Source organism: Pseudophryne corroboree, chromosome 6, assembly GCF_028390025.1.
Source record: "Pseudophryne corroboree isolate aPseCor3 chromosome 6, aPseCor3.hap2, whole genome shotgun sequence".
In the NCBI taxonomy this organism is placed as follows: domain Eukaryota; kingdom Metazoa; phylum Chordata; class Amphibia; order Anura; family Myobatrachidae; genus Pseudophryne; species Pseudophryne corroboree.
The window spans coordinates 817,469,701-817,492,393 of record NC_086449.1 but is presented as its reverse complement, the minus strand read 5'-3'; the positions used below and the strand labels follow the sequence as shown (position 1 = coordinate 817,492,393).

Sequence of the window (22,693 nt, the reverse complement as noted above, 5' to 3'; positions counted from 1 at the left end):
GTGCCACTCCTAGATGGGCCAGGTGTTTGTGTCGGCCACTAGGGTCGCTTAGCTTAGCCATCCAGCGACCTTGGTGCACCTCTTTTTTTCTTTGCATCATGTGCTGTTTGGGGACTATTTTTTTAATCTGCCATCCTGTCTGACACTGCAGTGCCACTCCTAGATGGGCCAGGTGTTTGTGTCGGCCACTTGGGTCGCTTAGCTTAGTCACACAGCTACCTCATTGTGCCTCTTTTTTTCTTTGCATCATGTGCTGTTTGGGGACTATTTTTTTGAAGTGCCATCCTGTCTGACACTGCAGTGCCACTCCTAGATGGGCCAGGTGTTTGTGTCGGCCACTTGTGTCGCTTAGCTTAGTCACACAGCTACCTCATTGCGCCTCTTTTTTTCTTTGCATCATGTGCTGTTTGGGGACTATTTTTGGAAGTGCCATCCTGTCTGACACTGCAGTGCCACTCCTAGATGGGCCAGGTGTTTGTGTCGGCCACTTGGGTCGCTTAGCTTAGTCACACAGCTACCTCATTGCGCCTCTTTTTTTCTTTGCATCATGTGCTGTTTGGGGACTATTTTTTTGAAGTGCCATCCTGTCTGACACTGCAGTGCCACTCCTAGATGGGCCAGGTGTTTGTGTCGGCCACTTGGGTCGCTTAGCTTAGCCATTAGCCATCCAGCGACCTTGGTGCACCTCTTTTTTCCTTTGCATCATGTGCTGTTTGGGGACTATTTTTTTAATCTGCCATCCTGTCTGACACTGCAGTGCCACTCCTAGATGGGCCAGGTGTTTGTGTCGGCCACTTGGGTCGCTTAGCTTAGTCACACAGCTACCTCATTGCGCCTCTTTTTTTCTTTGCATCATGTGCTGTTTGGGGACTATTTTTTTGAAGTGCCATCCTGTCTGACACTGCAGTGCCACTCCTAGATGGGGCAGGTGTTTGTGTCGGCCACTTGGGTCGCTTAGCTTAGCCATCCAGCGACCTTGGTGCACCTCTTTTTTTCTTTGCATCATGTGCTGTTTGGGGACTATTTTTTTAATCTGCCATCCTGTCTGACACTGCAGTGCCACTCCTAGATGGGCCAGGTGTTTGTGTCGGCCACTTGGGTCGCTTAGCTTAGTCACACAGCTACCTCATTGTACCTCTTTTTTTCTTTGCATCATGTGCTGTTTGGGGACTATTTTTTTGAAGTGCCATCCTGTCTGACACTGCAGTGCCACTCCTAGATGGGCCAGGTGTTTGTGTCGGCCACTTGTGTCGCTTAGCTTAGTCACACAGCTACCTCATTGCGCCTCTTTTTTTTTTTTTGCATCATGTGCTGTTTGGGGACTATTTTTTGAAGTGCCATCCTGTCTGACACTGCAGTGCCACTCCTAGATGGGCCAGGTGTTTGTGTCGGCCACTTGGGTCGCTTAGCTTAGTCACACAGCTACCTCATTGCGCCTCTTTTTTTCTTTGCATCATGTGCTGTTTGGGGACTATTTTTTTGAAGTGCCATCCTGTCTGACACTGCAGTGCCACTCCTAGATGGGCCAGGTGTTTGTGTCGGCCACTTGGGTCGCTTAGCTTAGCCATCCAGCGACCTTGGTGCACCTCTTTTTTTCTTTGCATCATGTGCTGTTTGGGGACTATTTTTTTAATCTGCCATCCTGTCTGACACTGCAGTGCCACTCCTAGATGGGCCAGGTGTTTGTGTCGGCCACTTGGGTCGCTTAGCTTAGTCACACAGCTACCTCATTGCGCCTCTATTTTTCTTTGCATCATGTGCTGTTTGGGGACTATTTTTTTGAAGTGCCATCCTGTCTGACACTGCAGTGCCACTCCTAGATGGGCCAGGTGTTTGTGTCGGCCACTTGTGTTGCTTAGCTTAGTCACACAGCTACCTCATTGCGCCCCTTTTTTTCTTTGCATCATGTGCTGTTTGGGGACTATTTTTTTGAAGTGCCATCCTGTCTGACACTGCAGTGCCACTCCTAGATGGGACAGGTGTTTGTGTCGGCCACTTGGGTCGCTTAGCTTAGTCACACAGCTACCTCATTGCGCCTCTTTTTTTCTTTGCATCATGTGCTGTTTGGGGACTATTTTTTTGAAGTGCCATCCCGTCTGACACTGCAGTGCCACTCCTAGATGGGCCAGGTGTTTGTGTCGGCCACTTGGGTCGCTTAGCTTAGCCATTAGCCATCCAGCGACCTTGGTGCACCTCTTTTTTCCTTTGCATCATGTGCTGTTTGGGGACTATTTTTTTAATCTGCCATCCTGTCTGACACTGCAGTGCCACTCCTAGATGGGCCAGGTGTTTGTGTCGGCCACTTGGGTTGCTTAGCTTAGTCACACAGCTACCTCATTGCGCCTCTTTTTTTCTTTGCATCATGTGCTGTTTGGGGACTATTTTTTTGAAGTGCCATCCTGTCTGACACTGCAGTGCCACTCCTAGATGGGCCAGGTGTTTGTGTCGGCCACTAGGGTCGCTTAGCTTAGCCATCCAGCGACCTTGGTGCACCTCTTTTTTTCTTTGCATCATGTGCTGTTTGGGGACTATTTTTTTAATCTGCCATCCTGTCTGACACTGCAGTGCCACTCCTAGATGGGCCAGGTGTTTGTGTCGGCCACTTGGGTCGCTTAGCTTAGTCACACAGCTACCTCATTGTGCCTCTTTTTTTCTTTGCATCATGTGCTGTTTGGGGACTATTTTTTTGAAGTGCCATCCTGTCTGACACTGCAGTGCCACTCCTAGATGGGCCAGGTGTTTGTGTCGGCCACTTGTGTCGCTTAGCTTAGTCACACAGCTACCTCATTGCGCCTCTTTTTTTCTTTGCATCATGTGCTGTTTGGGGACTATTTTTGGAAGTGCCATCCTGTCTGACACTGCAGTGCCACTCCTAGATGGGCCAGGTGTTTGTGTCGGCCACTTGGGTCGCTTAGCTTAGTCACACAGCTACCTCATTGCGCCTCTTTTTTTCTTTGCATCATGTGCTGTTTGGGGACTATTTTTTTGAAGTGCCATCCTGTCTGACACTGCAGTGCCACTCCTAGATGGGCCAGGTGTTTGTGTCGGCCACTTGGGTCGCTTAGCTTAGCCATTAGCCATCCAGCGACCTTGGTGCACCTCTTTTTTCCTTTGCATCATGTGCTGTTTGGGGACTATTTTTTTAATCTGCCATCCTGTCTGACACTGCAGTGCCACTCCTAGATGGGCCAGGTGTTTGTGTCGGCCACTTGGGTCGCTTAGCTTAGTCACACAGCTACCTCATTGCGCCTCTTTTTTTCTTTGCATCATGTGCTGTTTGGGGACTATTTTTTTGAAGTGCCATCCTGTCTGACACTGCAGTGCCACTCCTAGATGGGGCAGGTGTTTGTGTCGGCCACTTGGGTCGCTTAGCTTAGCCATCCAGCGACCTTGGTGCACCTCTTTTTTTCTTTGCATCATGTGCTGTTTGGGGACTATTTTTTTAATCTGCCATCCTGTCTGACACTGCAGTGCCACTCCTAGATGGGCCAGGTGTTTGTGTCGGCCACTTGGGTCGCTTAGCTTAGTCACACAGCTACCTCATTGTACCTCTTTTTTTCTTTGCATCATGTGCTGTTTGGGGACTATTTTTTTGAAGTGCCATCCTGTCTGACACTGCAGTGCCACTCCTAGATGGGCCAGGTGTTTGTGTCGGCCACTTGTGTCGCTTAGCTTAGTCACACAGCTACCTCATTGCGCCTCTTTTTTTTTTTTGCATCATGTGCTGTTTGGGGACTATTTTTTGAAGTGCCATCCTGTCTGACACTGCAGTGCCACTCCTAGATGGGCCAGGTGTTTGTGTCGGCCACTTGGGTCGCTTAGCTTAGTCACACAGCTACCTCATTGCGCCTCTTTTTTTCTTTGCATCATGTGCTGTTTGGGGACTATTTTTTTGAAGTGCCATCCTGTCTGACACTGCAGTGCCACTCCTAGATGGGCCAGGTGTTTGTGTCGGCCACTTGGGTCGCTTAGCTTAGCCATCCAGCGACCTTGGTGCACCTCTTTTTTTCTTTGCATCATGTGCTGTTTGGGGACTATTTTTTTAATCTGCCATCCTGTCTGACACTGCAGTGCCACTCCTAGATGGGCCAGGTGTTTGTGTCGGCCACTTGGGTCGCTTAGCTTAGTCACACAGCTACCTCATTGCGCCTCTATTTTTCTTTGCATCATGTGCTGTTTGGGGACTATTTTTTTGAAGTGCCATCCTGTCTGACACTGCAGTGCCACTCCTAGATGGGCCAGGTGTTTGTGTCGGCCACTTGTGTTGCTTAGCTTAGTCACACAGCTACCTCATTGCGCCCCTTTTTTTCTTTGCATCATGTGCTGTTTGGGGACTATTTTTTGAAGTGCCATCCTGTCTGACACTGCAGTGCCACTCCTAGATGGGCCAGGTGTTTGTGTCGGCCACTTGGGTCGCTTAGCTTAGTCACACAGCTACCTCATTGCGCCTTTTTTTCTTTGCATCATGTGCTGTTTGGGGACTATTTTTTTGAAGTGCCATCCTGTCTGACACTGCAGTGCCACTCCTAGATGGGACAGGTGTTTGTGTCGGCCACTTGGGTCGCTTAGCTTAGTCACACAGCTACCTCATTGCGCCTCTTTTTTTCTTTGCATCATGTGCTGTTTGGGGACTATTTTTTTGAAGTGCCATCCTGTCTGACACTGCAGTGCCACTCCTAGATGGGCCAGGAGTTTGTGTCGGCCACTTGGGTCGCTTAGCTTAGCCATCCAGCGACCTTGGTGCACCTCTTTTTTTCTTTGCATCATGTGCTGTTTGGGGACTATTTTTTTGAAGTGCCATCCTGTCTGACACTGCAGTGCCACTCCTAGATGGGCCAGGTGTTTGTGTCGGCCACTTGGGTCGCTTAGCTTAGTCACACAGCTACCTCATTGCGCCTCTTTTTTTCTTTGCATCATGTGCTGTTTGGGGACTATTTTTTGAAGTGTCATCCTATCTGACACTGCAGTGCCACTCCTAGATGGGCCAGGTGTTTGTGTCGGCCACTTGGGTCGCTTAGCTTAGTCACACAGCTACCTCATTGCGCCTCTTTTTTTCTTTGCATCATGTGCTGTTTGGGGACTATTTTTTTGAAGTGCCATCCTGTCTGACACTGCAGTGCCACTCCTAGATGGGCCAGGTGTTTGTGTCGGCCACTTGGGTCGCTTAGCTTAGCCATCCAGCGACCTTGGTTCACCTCTTTTTTTCTTTGCATCATGTGCTGTTTGGGGACTATTTTTTTAATCTGCCATCCTGTCTGACACTGCAGTGCCACTCCTAGATGGGCCAGGTGTTTGTGTCGGCCGCTTGGGTCGCTTAGCTTAGCCATCCAGCGACCTTGGTGCACCTCTTTTTTTCTTTGCATCATGTGCTGTTTGGGGACTATTTTTTTGAAGTGCCATCCTGTCTGACACTGCAGTGCCACTCCTAGATTGGCCAGGTGTTTGTGTCGGCCACTTGTGTCGCTTAGCTTAGTCACACAGCTACCTCATTGCTCTTTTTTTCTTTGCATCATGTGCTGTTTGGGGACTATTTTTTTGAAGTGCCATCCTGTCTGACACTGCAGTGCCACTCCTAGATGGGCCAGGTGTTTGTGTCGGCCACTTGGGTCGCTTAGCTTAGTCATCCAGTGACCTCGGTGCAAATTTTAGGACTAAAAATAATATTGTGAGGTGTGAGGTGTTCAGAATAGACTGAAAATGAGTGGAAATTATGGTTATTGAGGTTAATAATACTATGGGATCAAAATGACCCCCAAATTCTATGATTTAAGCTGTTTTTGAGGGTTTTTTTTAAAAAAACACCCGAATCCAAAACACACCCGAATCCGCCAAAAGATTTTCAGGGAGGTTTTACCAAAATGCGTCTGAATCCAAAACACGGCCTCGGAACCAAATCCAAAACCAAAACACAAAACCCGAAAAATTTCCGGTGCACATCACTAGTTCTGACAAAAGTCCCGATAATATTTAGCATCTAGTTGGAGAAACTGATCCACCTTAAGGCGTGCAGATGAGGTTGAGAGTCGCTCTCATAAACTCTCATATCATTTGTTTTTAATCTTTTTATTTATAACTGTGGAGAGAAAATCAGAGAAACCTGATGCAGAAGCTAAAGATGGTAATAACCTGGCAGCAGGAATATATATAACCTAATGCGTGACTGGGCCACTCCAGCGCTCAACTGTAAAAGTAGCGCAAAAGATAAAACAGCACCTGCTCCCATCAGAGGTGGTAATAGATGCAAAACTCACATACATAATGGTAGATGCTCAATCAGCTTAATAATATCATTCAGGTGCACGAAAGGGAGGGGTATATCTAAGCAAGAAAAAAAGGAGAGACATTGTTTCCCCCAGCACCCTGAATGATAACAGTAACCAGATATAAATCCCACATAATATTAGAATTCAGAGATCTTGGTTACACATATTTGCGCAAATGTGTGAATAAGCCCCAAAGCCGCATCAAGGCATCTCTGTATATTTGGGGTCCCTAGGGCTATATCTAGGTGCAGGGTGTGGCACCCCAAAACACCAGCATAAGCCAGAAAGCCCAGGGAAGCATACCAGTGAATTTGCGCAAATATGTGTAACCAAGATCTCTGAATTCTAATATTATGTGGGATTTATATCTGCTTACTGTTATCATTCAGGGTGCTGGGGGAAACAATGTCTCAATAGATGCAAAACACCATAACAAAACACACTGGGCCTTATTCCCAGTCGCACGTACACCGTTGGCATTTCCGGCTGCTTCCAGCTATCGGAAATCCATGCAGACATGCCTGTAATCTTCTTTATCACCACAATCCAAGTGCAGGGCATCCCAACTATCTTCTCGCCCGAGCCGCCATCACTGCAATTACCTGCATTTCCATCAACCCCAGTTTTCGTGCAGGGCATGCAACTAAAATCGCACTGGAACACTCACCTGTGACCAGTCCGCAACTGCCTACCCGGAGCCCAACGCTTCTTCTACAGGACCCGTTGCCCCCCTAGGCTGCCATGCAAGCGCAGTTTGCTACAAAATTGCTGAATTCAACCACATTCATTAAATGAGCCACTGGTATGGAAAAGTGCCCCTTGATAAATGGGCCCCCTGACAAAGGGGGTGTTGCTCCACCTCCAAGGCTAGCTAAGGCCCCCTGGACAAGCCTGAGCCCGGGAAATTAGAACCACCCTCCCCCCTCTTGGTGCCCCAGTATGTACAATATGTGAATGTCAGGTTACATTGTATTACTAACTATGACACAACAGGGACACTTCAGTCATACTCACAGGGATATAGCAGAGCTCCTGGCCATTACTACCGCCTGGGGGGATCTGGGAAGGTCTGTTGCCTTCTATGTGATTCCTGAAATAGCAAGAACCAGAGGCTGTGACTGGCTGCTGTGACCTGTAGTGCTCGTCCTAATAGGGGATCCGGTCTGAAGATCGACAGTGTCTAGGTCGACAATGTTTAGGTCGACCACTATAGGACGACAGTCACTAGGTTGACATGGATGGAAGGTCGACAGGGTTTCTAGGTCGACATGTGCTAGGTCGACAGGTCTAAAGGTCGACATGAGTTTTTCACATATTTTTTTGGGGGGGGGATTTTTTCATACTTAACGATCCACGTGGACTACGATTGGAACGGTAAAGTGTGCCGAGCGAAGCGGTAGCGGAGCGAAGGCACCATGCCCGAAGCATGGCGAGCGAAGCGAGCCATGCGAGGGGACGCGGTGCACTAATTTGGGATCCCGGTCACTCTACGAAGAAAACGACACCAAAAAAAAAAAATCCTCATGTTGACCTTTAGACCTGTCGACCTAGCACATGTCGACCTAGAAACCCTGTCGACCTTCCATCCATGTCGACCTAGTGACTGTCGAACTATAGTGGTCGACCTAAACATTGTCGACCTAGACACTATCGATTTGATGAACCACACCCCCTGTTAGATCTTCCAATAGTCACGTTCTCTTGCCGATGATAATAGATACATCAGAAGATACATTATTTTCCAGTAGCGGCTGTATTGCAAAACGTTTGTGGAATATCTGCCACGGTGTAGGAAACAATGCGGATTTTCACAAATTGCTCAAAATAAAATTGACAAAATATCAAAATAGATCTTCTAACCTCAAATATCTGATTGCATGTTGTTCTATTACTACGGTATTGAGAAGTGCTATATAAGTGAATGCTAAGTAATAATAATGATAAATACTGAATGCTGCATCACATAAATATTTTAATTAGCTAGAAAAAAATGTAATTTAACTAAAGCAATTGATTCATTTGTTCCATGGGTTTTACTTGCAGCTTTTCCAACCCAGATTAGTGTCTTAATGGGGTATGGTATAAATCAAATTGAAATGTCGCCCTCTTTATACACCCACAAGTACAATAACTACGGAGGGACCGCAAAGGTGCCTCGCGCACAGTAATACGGCGGAACACTCTTTGTTCTGAAACTTTTTGCAGCTGGTGTAACTTTTTGGCACTGCGTAGTGTTTCTTACCGAAAGGCCATGGCTCCTGGGAAGTCCAAGAACTGTTCAACCTGCAGAACATAAAAATATAATCAACAAAACTGTAGGAGAGATTAACGCGTTTCGCCACTACTTTCGATTTCTTCCCTAGGAGGGGAAATATCTTTCTTGTTTGTAAAGAGTAGACGGAAATTAACCTTTTCCACACCATTTAAGTACTTGACCCCTCAATATAAAATACTACAAGGTAGTGTCCTAACGGGTGATATTGTGTGCTATATTTGGGGTCTATTTACTATGCCTTGGATGGAGATAAAGTTTGGCGGCTATAAATGGGCAGATGTATTAAGCCTGGAGAAGTGATAAAGAATTGACAAGTGGAAGGTGATAACGCACCAGCCAATCAGCTCCTAACTGTCAGTTTTCAAACCTGTAATTATTGGCTGGTGCGTTATCACCTACCACTTATCACTGCTTTATCACTTCTCCAGGCTTAATACATCTGCCCTAATGTACCAGCCAACCAGTTCCTAACTGCCGTGTCACAGGCTGTGTTTGAAAAATGACAGTTGTGAGCTGATTGGCTGGTACTTTATCTCCGTTCACTTTATCTCAATCCAAGGCTTAGTAAATAGACCCCTTTGTCTTTAAGCAGTCAACACTTTAGCATGCATAACGTTAGACTTAACCCTTCGTTTGCAAAACTGACACTGACATTCCATTTTCCAACAAAAAAATCTGCTATCCTTCAAAGTTTAGCTATACATGTAAATCCCTGCTCAGCGGTCTGAACTGATGACATTACAGCGCACTGACAGCCTTCGCATGTTAGATGTTCAGATACAAAGATGCAACCTGTATTATCAGCGCAGCTGGTTTACTGCTTATCCCAGGTATATCCTCCCTATGGGGTATATTTACTAACATTCGTAATTCTCCCGATTTGGTGGGAGAATAATCACGAATGACATCGAAAGTGTAAAACTGCAACTTTTTGAATTTATTACGACTAATTTACTAAGCTGCCGTATTCTGCATTTTCGGGTTTTCCGATGTCGATGTCATTCGTTTTTTTAGGCAGTGTTTTACGTGAGTGACTTGTAAAACACTGCCGACTTTAATACAATGAATCTCGGCTGGATCTGAGAGATCCGTGCTGGGCTTCATTGTGCACTTTGTTAAACAAAAAAATAAAGTTTAAATGTAAAAAAAAAATTGCGTGGGGTCCCCCCTCCTAAGGCAAACCAGTTTCGGGCTCTTTGAGCCGATCCTGGTTGCAGAAATATGGGGGAAAAATGGACAGGGGTTCCCCCATATTTAAGCAACCAGCATCGGGCTCTGCGCCTGGTCCTGGTTCCAAAAATACGGGGGACAAAAAGAGTAGGGGTCCCCCGTATTTTTGAAACCAGCACCGGGCTCCACTAGCTGGACAGATAATGCCACAGCCGGGGGTCACTTTTATACAGTGCCTTGCGGCCGTGGCATCAAATATCCAACTAGTCACCCCTGGCCGGGGTACCCTGGGGGAGTGGGGACCCCTTCAATCAAGGAGTCGTCCCCCCCCCCAGCCACCCAAGGGCCAGGGGTGAAGCCCGAGGCTGTCCCCCCCATCCAATAGGCTGCGGATGGGGGGCTGATAGCCTTTGTGAAAAGTGATTGATATTGTTTTTAGTAGCAGTACTACAAGGCCCAGCAAGCCTCCCCCGCAAGCTGGTACTTGGAGAACCACAAGTACCAGCATGCGGCGGAAAAACGGGCCCGCTGGTACCTGCAGTACTACTACTAAAAAAATACCCCAATAAAGACAACACACACACACCTTGAAAGTATAACTTTAATACATCCATCCACACCTCCATATACACATACTTACCTTATGTTCACACGAGGGTCGGTCCTCTTCTCCAGTAGAATCCATGGTGTACCTGTAGAAAAAATTATACTCACATAATCCAGTGTTTTCGGCTCCTCGGGAACTCCTTTTGTAATCCACGTACTTGAAAAAATAAAAAAACGGATACCCGACCACGAACTGAAAGGGGACCCATGTTTTCACATGGGCCCCCTTTCCCCGAATGCCAGAAACCCACTCTGACTGATGTCTAAGTGGGTTTCCTCAGCCAATCAGGGAGCGCCACGTTGTGGCACCCTCCTGATCGGCTGTGTGCTCCTGTACTGTCTGACAGGCGACACACGGCAGTGTTACAATGTAGCGCCTATGCGCTCCATTGTAACCAATGGTGGGAACTTTCAGGTCAGCGGTTGACCGAAAGTGACCTCACCGCTGACCTTAAAGTTCCCACCATTGGTTACAATGGAGCGCATAGGCGCTACATTGTAACACTGCCGTGTGCCGCCTGTCAGTCAGTACAGGAGCACACAGCCGATCAGGAGGGTGCCACAACGTGGCGCTCCCTGATTGGCTGAAGAAACCCACTTAGACATCAGTCAGAGTGGGTTTCTGGCATTCGGGGAAAGGGGACCCATGTGAAAACATGGGTCCCCTTTCAGTGCGTGGCTCGGGTCTCCGTTTTATTTTTTTAATCAAGTACGTGGATTACAAAAGGATTATCCGAGGAGCCTGGTACCCTGGATCTGGTGAGTATAATTTATTCAACAGGTACCCCATGGATTCTACTGGACAAGAGGACCGACCTGCGTGTGAACATAAGGTAAGTATGTATGTATGTTTGTGTGGATGCATGTAATAAAACTTTACTTTCAAGGTGTGTGTGTATTGTCTTTTTTTGGGTATTTTTTTTAGTAGTAGTACTACAGGTACCAGCGGGCCCGTTTTTCCGCCGCATGCTGGTACTTGTGGTTCTCCAAGTACCAGCATGCGGGGGAGGCTTGCTGGGCCTTGTAGTACTGCTACTAAAAACAATATCTTACACTTTTACAAAAAGGCTATCAGCCCCCCATCCGCAGCCCATTGGATGGGGGGGACAGCCTCGGGCTTCACCCCTGGCCCTTGGGTGGCTGGGGGGGGGACCCCTTGATTGAAGGGGTCCCCACTCCCCCAGGGTACCCCGGCCAGGGGTGACTAGTTGGATATTTGATGCCACGGCCGCAGGGCACTGTATAAAAGTGACCCCCGGCTGTGGCATTATCTGTCCAGCTAGTGGAGCCCGGTGCTGGTTTTAAAAATACGGGGGACCCCTACGCTTTTTGTCCCCCGTATTTTTGGAACCAGGACCAGGCGCAGAGCCCGATGCTGGTTGCTTAAATATGGGGGAACCCCTGTCATTTTTTTTCCCATATTTCTGCAACCAGGATCGGCTCAAAGAGCCCGAGGCTGGTTATGCTTAGGAGGGGGGACCCCACGCAATTTTTTTACAAAAAATTAACACTTTCCCACCCCTTCCCACTGATATACATGCACGGATCTCATGGATCCGTGCATGCCTATCCAATCACGGCTCAAAAAAGCAGGTCTGTTTTTTTTTAGCACTTTTTTACGAGTTGTATTTTTTCACGGCAGTGTTTTTTTTTTTTTTGCTTTGCACTTCTTAGTAAATGCCCAAAATTCATACTTAAACAGCCGCGTTTTGACCGATGGTGTATTCATTCGTATTTTTTTTGTTGATCTTCAAAAAAAATACGAATGCCCTTATCACTGCCGAGATTTGAGTTTAGTAAATTCCCGAGATGACACTTTGAAGAAAAAACGGCATCTCGGTCAAAATCGGGACCTTAGTAAATATACCCCTATGCGTCTATAAAACACTGCCACCTAGTGTACTATTATGTGCATTGCAAATGCTTTCTTCCCATTAACAAGCAATCCCTGTCTTTAGAGACAGCTTACTTAACGACAAGATGTTAAAGAATCTTAAGTAGCTGTTATCTATTCGGAGCATCTACCCTAAGTAATTTCTTACTGAAACCTTCAATAATGCCTGCTAAGGTGTTAGGTGATCGAGCGCAGTCATTATACAGCTCGCTCTACCCATTCACAGAGCGCATTCTATAATTAGAACTCTGGTGTTACCTGAATGATTAGTCTATATGGGGTGGTGGGAGGGAAGGGGGAAGAACATTGTAAAGCAGGATAATACAGAGACGTGAGGGATAATGATGAAATTGGAAATAATGAAATGGTGAGTGGATAAGGATAGCGGGTGATGAAGGGGTTAAATAGCGGAATGCGGCTGATGAGAGATGAGGATAAGAGCGGAATGCGGCTGATGAGATATGAGGATAAGAGAATGCGGCTGATGAGATATGAGGATAATGATGAAGGAGGATGGTGATGGGGTGGAAGAGGGTGATGATGAAGATCAGGAGAGGGGAAACTAGACTAAAAGCCAACATTCATTGTGTAGAGTGTTGTTTTTAAATAAAACACTTATACATATGCCTGCAAACAACATACTTGTATGTATCAATTTTTTTGTAATGTGTGTGTGTGTGTGTGTGTGTGTGTGTGTGTGTGTGTGTGTGTGTGTGTGTGTGTGTGTGTCAAACATACAGTGACCACTTTATTAGGTACATACGGGTAATGCAAATTTGTGTGTGCACAACAATGGGGGTAATTCAGACTTGATAGTAGCAGCAAATTTGTTAGCAGTTGGGCAAAACCATGGCCCTCATTCCGAGTTGTTCGCTCGCTAGCTGCTTTTAGCAGCATTGCACACGCTAAGCCGCCGCCTACTGGGAGTGTATCTTAGCTTAGCAGAACTGCGAACGAAAGATTAGCAGAATTGCGAATAGAAATTTCTTTGCAGTTTCTGAGTAGCTCCAGACTTACTCTGCTACTGCGATCAGTTCAGTGCTTGTCGTTCCTGGTTTGACGTCACAAACACACCCAGCGTTCGCCCAGCCACTCCCCCGTTTCTCCAGCCACTCCCGCGTTTTTCCCAGAAACGGCTGCGTTTTTTCGCACACTCCCATAAAACGGCCAGGTTCCGCCCAGAAACACCCACTTCCTGTCAATCACACTACGATCACCAGAACGAAGAAATTTCTGCGTTAAGCCATGAGTAAAATAAATACCAAACTTTTTAGCAAATTTACTTGGCGCAGGCGCACTGCGAACATTGCGCATGCGCAGTTTGCGACTAATCGCAACGATGTGAAGAAAAATAACGAGCGCTAGCTGCTTTTAGCAGCATTGCACACGCTAAGCCGCCACCTACTGGGAGTGTATCTTAGCATAGCAGAATTGCGAACGAAAGCTTCGCTCATTTTCTCGTAACAATTACCCCGCAGTTTCTGAGTAGCTCCAGACTTACTCATCCAGTGCGACCAGCTCAGTCCTTTTCGTTCCTGGTTTGACGTCACAAACACACCCAGCGTTCGCCCAGCCACTCCCCCGTTTCTCCAGCCACTCCAGCGTTTTGGAACTCGAACGCCTGCGTTTTTCCGCACACTCCCATAAAACGTCCAGTTTCCGCCCAGAAACACCCACTTCCTGTCAATCACACTACGATCACCACAGCAATGAAAAGGCTTCGTAATGCCGTGAGTAAAATACCTAACTTTTGTGTAAAATAACTAAGCGCATGCGCAGTTAGCGGATAATCGCAGTATAGCGAAAATCGGCAACGAGCGAACAACTCGGAATCACCCCCAATGTGCAGTGAGGGGGGGGGGCAGATGTAACATGTGCAGAGAGAGAGAGATTTGGGTGTGGTGTGTTCAAACTGAAATCTAAATTGCAGTGTAAAAATAAAGCAGCCAGTAACTAATTACCCTGCACAGAAACAAAATAACCCACCCAAATCTAACTCTCTCTGCACATGTTATATCTGCCCCACCTGCAGTGCACACGGTTTTGCCCAACTGCTAACAAAACTGCTGCTACGATCAGGTCTGACTTACCCCCCATGTGCCCAATGGCCCCCTAACCCTAACACCCCCTTTCCGCAGTGAACACCTCCAATTGAGCATACAATTGCAATGATGCATAAGCAGCCCGCAGCGCAAGCCTCGTATACATAAATAACTGGATGCGGCCGTGTATAAAATTGCGCACGAGCCACAATCAGCCCTTTATATACTTGCATATACCTGCATATAATATATTAGAGAAATAGGTTCAGCAGAGGATGCAGTGAGCTGATCTGATGAAACCGAACGCGTTACTGACAAGCCTCAGGTTCAGGCGCTTCTGACCTCGCGCTGGGTGTAGCGGAGTCTAGAGAACAGCGACTAATGTGTTATCACTTATCATCTCCTTTGTGCCTCTCCATCTGCTGGGTCTCTCCAGTTCCAGGCAATGTTGCAACGCTACCTAACGAGGCGCCCGGGACCATTACTTCTCCTAGAGAATAACCTTTTAGTATTAAGGAGACCTAACAGACATTAACGACCTATTAGGGGATCCTTAATTTCAATAATAGTATGGAGCTGCTGGTCAATTATCTCTCAGCCATGTATGTATGTATGTATGTATGTATGTATGTATGTATGCATGACCAAAATAATGATAACAATTTATATGTTACAAGCCCCACGCGAATAACACTCTATAATAACATGCGGCAGAACTGCAAATCCCTAAAGTAGTCTTTATTACTTTTATGGTAATAAAGCTCATTAGAAATGATCTGCAACGTACTTTTCCTTTGGCCTTAACCCATTCGGCGTCCTCCCCTCTCTCGGGACGCGTCCGAGGCTGCACCTCCTTCCGCTTTTCCTCTTTCTTCCCCCTGCTCTTCATTCTCTTCTTAACGCTAGAAAGTAATCAGATATCGGGGACAGTGAGGCGAGAGGTTATAGGCAGATCAGCCACTGTATACAGCCGGGCGCCACGCAGGGACACATCGTATCACAGGCTGATTAGAATATAATTATGGCGTTGTCAGAAACAATCTAATATTTGACCCCAAGGTGAAACGAGAATTCTGCCGCAGCTGGATCTACGTGATCCTTGCACGCCCTTATCTGCATTCATATGTTCTCTTGTTAAAGAATTGCGCAAGAATAATTTGTATTAACCAAGTTATCATAAATATGTTTAAAAGTCATTTTTACTAGTACAGAGATAAATGTCTATTATAGTAACAGGACGAGATGGGGGGGACGGATGGCTCGGGTTATAATGAATGTGATGAATATACAAGGAGACGGTTAATAAGGCGGCTGCAGCCGGACGGTCTTATCTGTCCCCTAACAGACTGCGGCTTTTGTGGTTAACACTGTTGGTGGTGTATACAGGCCTGGCCGAGTCTGAGACCGTAACCTGGCCGTGCAGTAAATGTCCTTGCCTGCCAAATGCTCTGAGGACACGTGGCTTGTACCCGGCCGCACCCCTGGATGCTTGTGAGCAGCTACAGACTAGCGTTGGGGGGGCCCTGTGTGTTTGTGCACTGGGGGTCATTCCGAGTTGATCGTAGCTGTGCTAAATTTAGCACAGCTATGATCGTTAACTCAGATATGCGGGGGGACGCCCAGCACAGGGCTAGTCCGCCCTGCATGTCAGTGCCGGCCCCCCCGCACAAATACAAAAGCATTGCGCAGGGGCGATGCCTTTGTATTTGAGGAGTAACTCCCGGCCAGCGCAGCTTCTGCGGCTGGCCGGGAGTTGCTCGTCGCTCTTGCTGGCCGCAGCGGCTGCGTGAGACGTCATGCAGCCACCGTGGACCGCCCCCCAACGGTCCGGCCACGCCTGCGTTGGCCGAACCGCTCCTCCTAAACGGCGGCTTAACGCCGCCGTTCTGCCCCTTCCCGCCTAGCAACTGCCTCTGTCTCAGAGGTAACTAAAGCTGCCATGCGCCGGTGCACTGCGGCGCCATCACATGCGCATTTCCGACCCGATCGCTGCACTGCGACAAACTGCGGCGAGCGATCGGGTCGGAATGACACCCACTGTTCTGGACATGTACAGACCGACTTCACGCAAGACATGCCATGTATATCGTGCAGAGTGCTAGGTATATACATCATTACATTTACGTTAGTCTCCGTTCACTCCTTTGCTGGAGGCCCCTTAACTATGTCAGTGACATTATACGGGGGGAGACAGACTCAGCAGTCATTCTAGTGATTTAAAAAGAAAACTCTCCATTTGGAAAGTAATGGGGGGGGGGGAGGGGGAGCATTCATTACGACACTCACTCATTTTAGTAGGACAATATCTGCGTCTTACGGTCTGATTCTGAGTCACATGCTATGCCGGTGTTTCGTATGCGCCTGAGTCGCAGCGGGTCTGCCTCCCGATTTCCATGTACAGAAGAGAGCTGGACGTGTGGAGGCAGAAATGTAAGGGGGCGTTCCTGGGCGGTGACTGGGAGGTGACGGGGGTGTTGCGTCTTATGGGAGAGTCACAGACGTGTCGCTGAAAGCAGCTGCGTACAAAGGCGCTGACCCACTCGCACAGGAGGTGATACTCAGAGGGAGAACCTGCACTTGCCTTAGGACAGGTGTAAGTTTGGATGGTGCAGCCGATAAGACACGCAGCATCTCAATCCTTGTACTTTCGGGCGCACGGATGTACCAGGGACTGGTTTTGTAGCGGCAGCAAGTCACAGATGCGACTGCAGCAACAGATAACCTTCTACGGGGGGATAAAAGCTCCTCAGTAATAACATGTTCCATCTGGAGGCTGCAGGTTTGTCTGAGCTGAGCTGTATACAGGGAATAGTGCTGCAGTGGCTGACAGACAGCTAACGTACCTGGAACCTGGAGACGACTCACGTCCACTGTCATCCTCACTGTCGCTCAGGTGCAAATCTACTTTCACTTGTTTCAGTAGCTTGGAGCAATTGTCTTCCTTCTGGGGAGGAGCAATCAGAAAACATCTCTAAATACCCGCACAGAGGATGTTGACAGATGCCTGTGACCCCAGTGTCACTAACACAGATAGTCCCCAACAGTCTCTGGTATCACTATCACACACAGTCCCCGGAAGTCTCTGGTATCACTAACACAGATAGTCTCCAACAGTCTCTGGTATCACTAACACACAGTCCCCGGGAGTCTCTGGTATCACTAACACACACAGTCCCCAACAGTCTCTGGTATCACTAACACACAGTCCCCAACAGTCTCTGGTATCACTAACACACACAGTCCCCGGAAGTCTCTGGTATCACTAACACACACAGTCCCCAACAGTCTCTGGTATCACTAACACACACAGTCCCCGGGAGTCTCTGGTATCACTAACACACACAGTCCCCAACAGTCTCTGGTATCACTAACACACAGTCCTCGGAAGTCTCTGGTATCACTAACACACACAGTCCCCAACAGTCTCTGGTATCACTAACACAGACAGTCCCCAACAGTCTCTGGTATCACTAACACACAGTCCCCGGAAGTCTCTGGTATCACTAACACACACAGTCCCCAACAGTCTCTGGTATCACTAACACAGACAGTCCCCAACAGTCTCTGGTATCACTAACACACACAGTCCCCGGAAGTATCTGGTATCACTAACACACAGTCCCCAACAGTCTCTGGTATCACTAACACAGACAGTCCCCAACAGTCTCTGGTATCACTAACACACACAGTCTCCAACAGTCTCTGGTATCACTAACATACACAGTCCCCAACAGTCTCTGGTATCACTAACACACACAGTCCCCAACAGTCTCTGGTATCACTAACACAGACAGTCCCCAACAGTCTCTGGTATCACTAACACACAGTCCCCGGAAGTCTCTGGTATCACTAACACACACAGTCCCCAACAGTCTCTGGTATCACTAACACAGACAGTCCCCAACAGTCTCTGGTATCACTAACACACACAGTCCCCGGAAGTATCTGGTATCACTAACACACAGTCCCCAACAGTCTCTGGTATCACTAACACAGACAGTCCCCAACAGTCTCTGGTATCACTAACACACACAGTCTCCAACAGTCTCTGGTATCACTAACATACACAGTCCCCAACAGTCTCTGGTATCACTAACACACACAGTCCCCAACAGTCTCTGGTATCACTAACACACACAGTCCCCGGAAGTCTCTGGTATCACTAACACACACAGTCCCCAACAGTCTCTGGTATCACTAACATACACAGTCCCCAACAGTCTCTGGTATCACTAACACACACAGTCCCCAACAGTCTCTGGTATCACTAACACACACAGTCCCCGGAAGTCTCTGGTATCACTAACACACACAGTCCCCAACAGTCTCTGGTATCACTAACACACACAGTCTCCAACAGTCTCTGGTATCACTAACACAGATAGTCTCCAACAGTCTCTGGTATCACTAACACACACAGTCCCCAACAGTCTCTGGTATCACTAACACACACAGTCCCCAACAGTCTCTGGTATCACTAACACACACAGTCTCCAACAGTCTCTGGTATCACTAACACACACAGTCTCCAACAGTCTCTGGTATCACTAACACACACAGTCCCCGGAAGTCTCTGGTATCATCAACACACACAGTCCCCAACAGTCTCTGGTATCACTAACACACACAGTCCCCAACAGTCTCTGGTATCACTAACACAGATAGTCCCCAACAGTCTCTGGTATCACTAACACACACAGTCCCCGGAAGTCTCTGGTATCACTAACACAGATAGTCTCCAACAGTCTCTGGTATCACTAACACACAGTCTCCAACAGTCTCTGGTATCACTAACACACACAGTCTCCAACAGTCTCTGGTATCACTAACACACACAGTCTCCAACAGCCTCTGGTATCACTAACACACACAGTCCCCGGAAGTCTCTGGTATCACTAACACAGATAGTCTCCAACAGTCTCTGGTATCACTAACACAGATAGTCTCCAACAGTCTCTGGTATCACTAACACACACAGTCTCCAACAGTCTCTGGTATCACTAACACACACAGTCCCCGGAAGTCTCTGGTATCACTAACACACATAGGCCCTCATTCCGAGTTGTTCGCTCGTTAGTTTTCTTTGCAACGGAGCGATTAGTCGCAAACTGCGCATGCGCAATGTTCGCAGTGCGTCTGCGCCAAGTAAATTTGCAAAAAAGTTTGGTACTTTACTCACGGCTTAACGAAGAAATTTCTTCGTTCTGGTGATCGAAGTGAGATTGACAGGAAGTGGGTGTTTCTGGGCGGAAACTGACCGTTTTATGGGTGTGTGCGAAAAAACGCTGCCGTTTCTGGGAAAAACGCGGGAGTGGCTGGAGAAACGGGGGAGTGTCTGGCCAAACGCTGGGTGTGTTTGTGACGTCAAACCAGGAACGAAACTGACTGAACTGATCGCAGTGGCAGAGTAAGTCTCGAGCTACTCAGAAACTGCAAAGAAGTTTCTTTTCGCAATTCTGCGAATCTTTCGTTCGCAATTCTGCTAAGCTAAGATTCACTCCCAGTAGGCGGCGGCTTAGCATGTGCAAAGCTGCTAAAAGCAGCTAGCGAGCGAACAACTCGGAATGAGGGCCATGGTCTCCAACAGTCTCTATTATCACTAACACACACAGTCCCCGGAAGTCTCTGGTATCACTAACACAGATAGTCTCCAACAGTCTCTGGTTTACAGGGATAGTCTCAGGTACTGAAGGCTTTTTCTGCATGTAGCATCAACTGCACAGTACAACTTCGCATTTTCTGTATAGTGTATATAATTCTCGGTATATATTCTTTTTCTGCATGTAGCATCAACTACATAGTAGCACTTCCCTTCTGTATAGTGAGAGTAATTCTCAGTATCTATTCTTTTTCTGTATATACTACCAACTGCACAGTAACACTTCCCTTGCTCTGTATAGTGAGAGTAATTCTCAGTATTTATTATTTTTCTGTATATTGTAAGCTTGCGAGCAGGGCCCTCCTACCTCTATGACTGTTTGTTATTACCCAGTTTTGTTATATCACTGTTATTTCCAACTGTAAAGCGCAACGGAATTTGCTGCGCTATATAAGAAACTGTTAATAAATAAATATATATTATCAACTGCACAGTAACACTTCCCTTGTTCTATATAGTGGGGGTAATTCTCAGTATGTATTCTTTTTCTGCATGTATTATCAACTGCACAGAACTACTTCCCATTTTCTGTACAGTGGAAGTAATTCTAAGTACCTATTCCTTTTATGCATGTAGCATAGACTGCACAGTGCCACTTCCCTTGTTCTCTATAGTACATGCAATTCTCTGTAATTCAACCTCTGTATACTGTATGTATATGATGTTTAAGTAAGTGCTGAAAATAAAACCTGCTTTAGGGCTGTCTGAGTAGTGCTGGCCCATGTCACTGCACCACACTCCATGACACTGCACCACACTCCATGACACTGCACCACACTCCATGACGCTGCACCACACTCCATGACACTGCACCACACTCCACAACGCTGCACCACACTCCATGACACTGCACCACACTCCATGACACTGCACCACACTCCACAACGCTGCACCACACTCCATGACGACACTGCACCAAACTCCACATTCCATGATACTGCACCACACTACATGACACTGCACCACACTCCACACTCCATGACGCTGCATCACACTGCACACTCCATGATACTGCTCCACACTCCATGACACTGCACCACACTCCACACTCCATGACGCTGCACCACACTCCACACTACATGACACTGCACCACACTCCACACTCCATGACGCTGCATCACACTGCACACTCCATGATACTGCTCCACACTCCATGACACTGCACCACACTCCACACTCCATGACGCTGCACCACACTCCACACTCCATGACACTGCACCACACTCCACACTCCATGACGCTGCACCACACTCCACACTCCATGACACTGCACCACACTCCACACTCTATGATGCTGCACCACACTCCACACTCCATGACGCTGCATCACACTGCACACTCCATGATACTGCTCCACACTCCATGACACTGCACCACACTCCACGACGCTGCACCACACTCCACACTCCATGACGCTGCACCACACTCCATGACACTGCACCACACTCCATGACGCTGCACCACACTCCACACTCCATGACGCTGCACCACACTCCACACTCCATGATACTGCACCACACTCCATGATACTGTACCACACTCCATGACGCTGCACCACACTCCATGACGCTGCACCACACTCCACATTCCATGACGCTGCACCACACTCCACACTCCATGACACTGCACCACACTCCATGACACTGCACCATGCTCCACACTCCATGACGCTGCACCACACTCCACATTCCATGACACTGCACCACACTCCACATTCCATGACGCTGCACCACACTCCACACTCCATGACACTGCACCACACTCCATGACACTGCACCACACTCCATGACGCTGCACCACACTCCACATTCCATGACGCTGCACCACACTCCACACTCCATGACACTGCACCACACTCCATGACACTGCTCCACACTCCATGACGCTGCACCACACTCCACATTCCATGACGCTGCACCACACTCCACATTCCATGACGCTGCACCACACTCCACGATGCTGCATCACATTGCACACTCCATGATACTGCTCCACACTCCATGACACTGCACCACACTCCACACTCCATGACGCTGCACCACACTCCACACTACATGACACTGCACCACACTCCACACTCCATGACGCTGCATCACACTGCACACTCCATGATACTGCTCCACACTCCATGACACTGCACCACACTCCACACTCCATGACGCTGCACCACACTCCACACTCCATGACACTGCACCACACTCCACACTCCATGACGCTGCACCACACTACACACTCCAAGACACTGTACCACACTCCACACTCTATGACGCTGCACCACACTCCACACTCCATGACGCTGCATCACACTGCACACTCCATGATACTGCTCCACACTCCATGACACTGCACCACACTCCACGACGCTGCACCACACTCCACACTCCATGACGCTGCACCACACTCCACACTCCATGACACTGCACCACACTCCATGACGCTGCACCACACTCCACACTCCATGATGCTGCACCACACTCCACACTCCATGATACTGCACCACACTCCATGATACTGCACCACACTCCATGATACTGCACCACACTCCATGACGCTGCACCACACTCCATGACGCTGCACCACACTCCACATTCCATGACGCTGCACCACACTCCACACTCCATGACACTGCACCACACTACATGACACTGCACCATGCTCCACACTCCATGACGCTGCACCACACTCCACATTCCATGACGCTGCACCACACTCCACATTCCATGACGCTGCACCACACTCCACACTCCATGACACTGCACCACACTCCATGACGCTGCACCACAC

The 22,693-nt window shown here is 48.0% G+C and overlaps 1 protein-coding gene across 1 annotated transcript in view; it reads right to left on the bottom strand.

Moving 5' to 3' along the window:
* The window catches only part of LOC134935781 (uncharacterized), an 81,308-nt gene that overhangs the window by 12,278 nt on the left and 46,337 nt on the right, over window positions 1–22,693 (bottom strand). Inside the window, exons 5-8 of the mRNA XM_063930615.1 lie at window positions 17,094–17,194; window positions 15,038–15,152; window positions 8,506–8,546; window positions 7,278–7,353 (exon numbers count right to left, since the gene is read on the bottom strand). Of these exons, the coding sequence (XP_063786685.1) occupies window positions 7,278–7,353; window positions 8,506–8,546; window positions 15,038–15,152; window positions 17,094–17,194 (333 nt within the window). The remainder of the gene's footprint in view (window positions 1–7,277; window positions 7,354–8,505; window positions 8,547–15,037; window positions 15,153–17,093; window positions 17,195–22,693) is intronic.